The following is a 4,773-nucleotide window of genomic DNA, read 5'->3' as shown; positions in this document are numbered from 1 at the left end:
GCTACTGCCAGCAGAGCTACATTCAAATCTAACCCACAGGGAGCCTTGGGCACAGGGCAAATTTGACACCCTTGGGTTAATGGGAGCAACCACAGGAACTTGCATAGACTTTTACCAGGTCTGGTGAGGGTGGGCATTTGTCCAATGTCTGTCTAGGATGGCCAAAGCCTGGGGAGGGGCGTATTGGGTCTAAGCTTCTTCAGGCTATCCTGATTAGAAGCTGCTGTTGCTGCATCTCCCTGTCTGCACCTGGCCATCGGTTGTGCCTTTTCCTAATCGGTATGAGGCCCTTCAATGGTAAACCAAGATCGCAGCGTGAGGCTTGACTGCCGTGTGCTGTGCATGTGGCCATGCTTCCAGACTAGCTAGGGCATGTGGAACATAGCAGTCCCTTTCTTATGAGTCCTCTGAACGGCGGAGATCCTGCGTCACTGGTCAAACATCAGGGGTTTGTTTTAATCATGTAAAGCTGTAAGTCTGCAGTGGGCTCCTGTTGTGTCTTGTGATACCAGAAGCCTCATAGTTAGTTGCAACTTGTAGGCCCCTGGCTCTGAAAAATAGGCTAATACAGGTGTAGGCAACCCCCAGCGCACATGCCAGGGTGTGGCACATGAAGGCATTTTGCTTGGCACATGCACCTCAGGGCAGACGGCTGGGAAGTGGTTGGGTCTGCACTGACACAACAAGAATCAAGTCCCGCCACCCACCCATGGCACACCAACATCTTAAGTTAAGGTTGTGGGTGTTTTTGGCACTGCTCAAAAACATTGCTGACCCCTGGGCTAGTAGCAGAGTCCCGAGTCCTTGGCTTTCAACTCAAGTAAGCATGCAGTATCCAGTTCCCTCTGTTCCTACATAGGCAGCTTTGAGCAGTGACCCTCAGCCTCATCTGTTAACATGGAATGGGAGGAGGATGCCTGTTTTGCTTTGCAGAGGTCCTGTCATTGACATCTATGTCTGTAGCACTGGTGAAGAGCACTGACCTGTTCATCATGGTGAATGTACAGGGCTTTGCCAGTGTGTTGTCAGCTGGAAGCAGAGTGCTGAGAGCCCTGCCATAACATGGGCAGATCTGGCCTGGATAATGTGGCGGTTCCCCTGCTCCAAGTTGGAAAGGGGCCATTGGAGAAGAAGGCATATGCATGGTGGAGCCATTGGTACAGGATTCTTGTGGTTAGCAGTACTTGGGAAATGATTGGCTGGTGGGGGTGCTGGGGAATCGCATTCTTGGTCCCCCCCACCTTACTCCCCTGCCTGGGAGGAGCATTATTTAGAGAGTTCCCAGCACTCTTCAGCCCTGCGTGCCCATCCAGAACATCTTAGCATCTGGGGTGCCCATATAACATGCCTGGGCATGCTTCCTGAGAGCCCCGCTGGGCTGGGTGTGGGCAGGAGAGCGCTGGATGGTGCAGCTGTTCCTCTGGAGCAGGCTGCTGTTTCATGAACTGCAGTGCAGTGAACAGGTATAATGCTGAGAGGATCTGCCAGCTCTCCTCCCACCCAACCCTGCTTTGGTATGTGGCGCATGGGGGAGTGCAGGGGCGACTGTGCCAGCATTGGTGTGTTGTGGGACAAGGAGACATTGTCCCTTCAGGGTTGTTGCACTTGTGATCAGGCTTGGCAGCCGTGCCTCCCCTCCCTCCCTCCCCAGCATGTGCAGAGCTCCTGTGTGTTGTGTTGGGGCTGTCCCAGAGGCATCAGTTTCTTTTAATAGGGATTTTTCCTCTTGATTCTAGGCCTGGATTGGGGATATCCGAGCTGGCACCACTGTCTCCTATGGGAACCAGATCAAGGCCAGCCGCCGCTTGATAGCATTTAATGCAGATTCAGCAGGTAAGGCTGTTGTAGGAGGCTGCCTTGGGTGTGTGTGCAATGCTGACCCTGGAGCTGACATTAAGCCAGTAAGTGAGATTGGTGACCTGTTGTGCAAAGTGCTGTACACACACAGCTAGTTTCTGTCCTGAAGAGATTCCAGTTTAATAGACCAGAGATGTAAAGAGTGAGAGAAGGGAGAGATCGTACCCATGTTAGAGGGAGTCTGAGGCCCTGAGGAATGAAATGATTTGCCCCACACTCCAGAGGAGGTCTGTGGCTGACCTGGGAGTGGATCACAGGCCTCTTAACCATGTTGATAGAGGTGCACATCAGACATGTGAGCATCTTATGCCTGCAGAGCTTCTCACAAGCCACTCGTTTTGTATAGTGGCTGGCCTAGCAGGATGTCTGCAGCACTTCGCTGACTATGGGAAGGCCAAAGGGGTTAAAAAGGCAGTGGGTTTAGGCTGCCCTCTGGTGACCTAGGGGTCCTGCCCTGTGCCAAAAGACATGCAGGGCTGCTAGCATCCATTGGTTTGTTCTGGCAGCGGGATACTTGCTGATACTCTCATACAGCCCAGACTCCTGCTTGTTGTTGCCTGGGCTCCTACCACTGTCTTACTCCACCCACACACCTCTTGGTAACAGACTGCACCACATTTGACTTATAAATATTCCCTATTCCTTAGCTGAAAAGGCCCTCGTGAAAGAGCAGCCCCAGGGTGAGTGACACTGTTGCAGGGTCAGAGAAAGGGTTTGGCTTGATTCTTTAAACCTGCTCCTGTTTGGGTGAAGTCAGATTTTATTTGCTGTAAATTTCCTGGCAGGGAGTTTTACCGAGGCAGCTGTCTCAGAGCTAGCTCAGGGGTGGGAGTTGTTTCACACTCTAGTGGAGCCCTCTTTTCTCACCAGACATGTTTTGTAGCCCTTAACATGTCCCAGGGTATTTTTGCTAGAGCCAGATGCTGTCTAAAAGGCCTATGGGATCTTCCAAGCTGATTACACAATGCAGCAGACAAAAGGTGAAAGTGGGGGCAGGGAGCCTGCAGGTGACAATAAGATCATTAGATATTCAGTGTTCATGACCTTCATTAAGGCCCATCTGAAAGGTGGCTCCTCTGCAGTCCCACACATGTGGAAGATTGGCTCAGCACAGAGTCACATGGATGCAAGCCATGTACAAAGTGTCATTCTCACGTCTTGCTCTGGGTCTTCTCTTGCTAGCTTCCCCTGTTCAGAGACTGACCCAGCCTGCATTGCTGAGCTCCTTGGACCTATTGAGACTGGCCTGAGGTGTCTTCCTGGTACTGAGCAGAGGCTGAACATGGGCTCAGTCTTTACTGGACAACAGGCCAAAAAAAGAACGCAGCTGAATTGTTCTACATGGACCAAGATGACCCGCATTTACTTGTGTCTTCCTGATAACTGTCTGCTTCAGACATGACCAGTACAAAACAAACAGATCACCTTGCTTCTCTTAGCCAGTTGTGACACATTTAGCTGATGCCTTGCTCAGCCTCAGCGGTGGAGACCATGCATACGCTTACCTCAGATCCTCAAGTCTTCACCTGTGACTCTGTAGGAGATGTTGGCCATTTTGAGGCAAACATGAGATTGCCTTTGACCATTCTGTGGGCCTGTAACCTGAATTATATGGGAGAATGGAACACCCGACTGACTTGGTATCAGACGCATTTTAGTTTCTGACCTCCTGCCTGGCCAGGTGTCAAATACTAGTGGTGTGTAGTGTAGGGCAGTTCCAGCTGATAGGAGCTGGCATGACCAGTTAGGGCTGGCTCTGTTGGGTTGGACAGTGGGCAACTTATAACCTAACATTGTGTTTCCTCCTGCAAGGTGTGTTAGGTATCGTGTCCCTGGACTGCCAAGATGGAGGCAAGAGAGCTGTGTCTCAGCTGCACTGCCATTCAGGTGAGCTGGGTACTCACCACACCCCAACTTATTAGCTTGGTGTATTCGCGACACATCTTACTCCAGGATCCAAGTATCCAGTGTTAAATTCCATGCTTCTCAGCATCAGTAAAGAGCTATGCTCTAATCGGCTTGGAACATGACAGGAGGGTCACATGTTGATGCAGGACACTGCTAACTCTTGCGTGTCACCCATTGGAGGACCTCCAGCTTGTCATAGCATTTCCCATTCGTGCTGCACTGGGTTCTTTTAAGGATTTGTAGTTATGTGGTATTTTGAATGTGTGTCAACCTTTGAATGCATGGCACCCTCAACCAGGGGCTTTCAAGGGTGCCATGGGATGCCATGCAGTGTTATCCCTGTTAGATGTGTAACCGTGTTTGACAAGATAAGCCCAGAGGTTTCAACTAGAAATCAACAGTATTAAAACCATTCTGACCTGATGTGCTCTTTTTGAGTTCTTTGCAACAGAATAATTGCTCTGTCATTTCTCTGCACTCAGAAAAAAGTGAAAATGAAGAAAACTGGCATTTTCTAAGGGGTGCCTAGAGTCTAAAAAAGGTTAAGACCCACTGGCTAAGGAATCTGATGGGACTAGCTACCACATCCCATTAGCTTGCAGTGGGACTGTTGCATGTAACTCGGCTGGTCCTTTGAGTAATGGGTCATGTCTCGTTCCTGGTAAGTCTCTTTAACAGGCCCCTTTTACTTTCCTTACTGTGTATTTATTAAATTGCTCTTTGTAAGTACAACCGCCCCAGCCACACAACATACTCTAGCAAGGTGAACTGAAGAAAGGTGAAAGTTACTGGTGGGACAACATTCTAGACTTATATTAAATAGCATGGCACAGAGAGGCTGTCTCAAGGTAGGGCTAGCAAACAGTAGAGATGTAGATGGCAGAGACCAGCCCAAAAGGGAATGTGGGTAGAAATAAATTAGCGTGTCGGGGGGGGGGGGATCTTGAACGCCGGGGGGAAAATCCAAGGGGAAATGTTCCGGGGGGGGGGGGACGGCATTTGGGGGGA

The 4,773-nt window shown here is 50.2% G+C and overlaps 1 protein-coding gene across 1 annotated transcript in view; it reads left to right on the top strand.

Annotated features, from left to right (window-relative positions):
- Nucleotides 1–953: 953 nt before the first annotated feature.
- The window catches only part of LOC109290688 (coronin-7-like), a 245,643-nt gene continuing 241,823 nt past the window's right edge, over nucleotides 954–4,773 (top strand). Inside the window, exons 1-3 of the mRNA XM_019507396.1 lie at nucleotides 954–1,001; nucleotides 1,737–1,833; nucleotides 3,670–3,744. Of these exons, the coding sequence (XP_019362941.1) occupies nucleotides 954–1,001; nucleotides 1,737–1,833; nucleotides 3,670–3,744 (220 nt within the window). The remainder of the gene's footprint in view (nucleotides 1,002–1,736; nucleotides 1,834–3,669; nucleotides 3,745–4,773) is intronic.

The sequence above is a fragment of the Gavialis gangeticus genome, unplaced genomic scaffold (genome assembly GCF_001723915.1).
Source record: "Gavialis gangeticus isolate Ggan-Ray unplaced genomic scaffold, GavGan_comp1, whole genome shotgun sequence".
Taxonomy (NCBI): Eukaryota; Metazoa; Chordata; order Crocodylia; family Gavialidae; genus Gavialis; species Gavialis gangeticus.
This window is presented reverse-complemented; position numbering and strand designations above follow the sequence as displayed.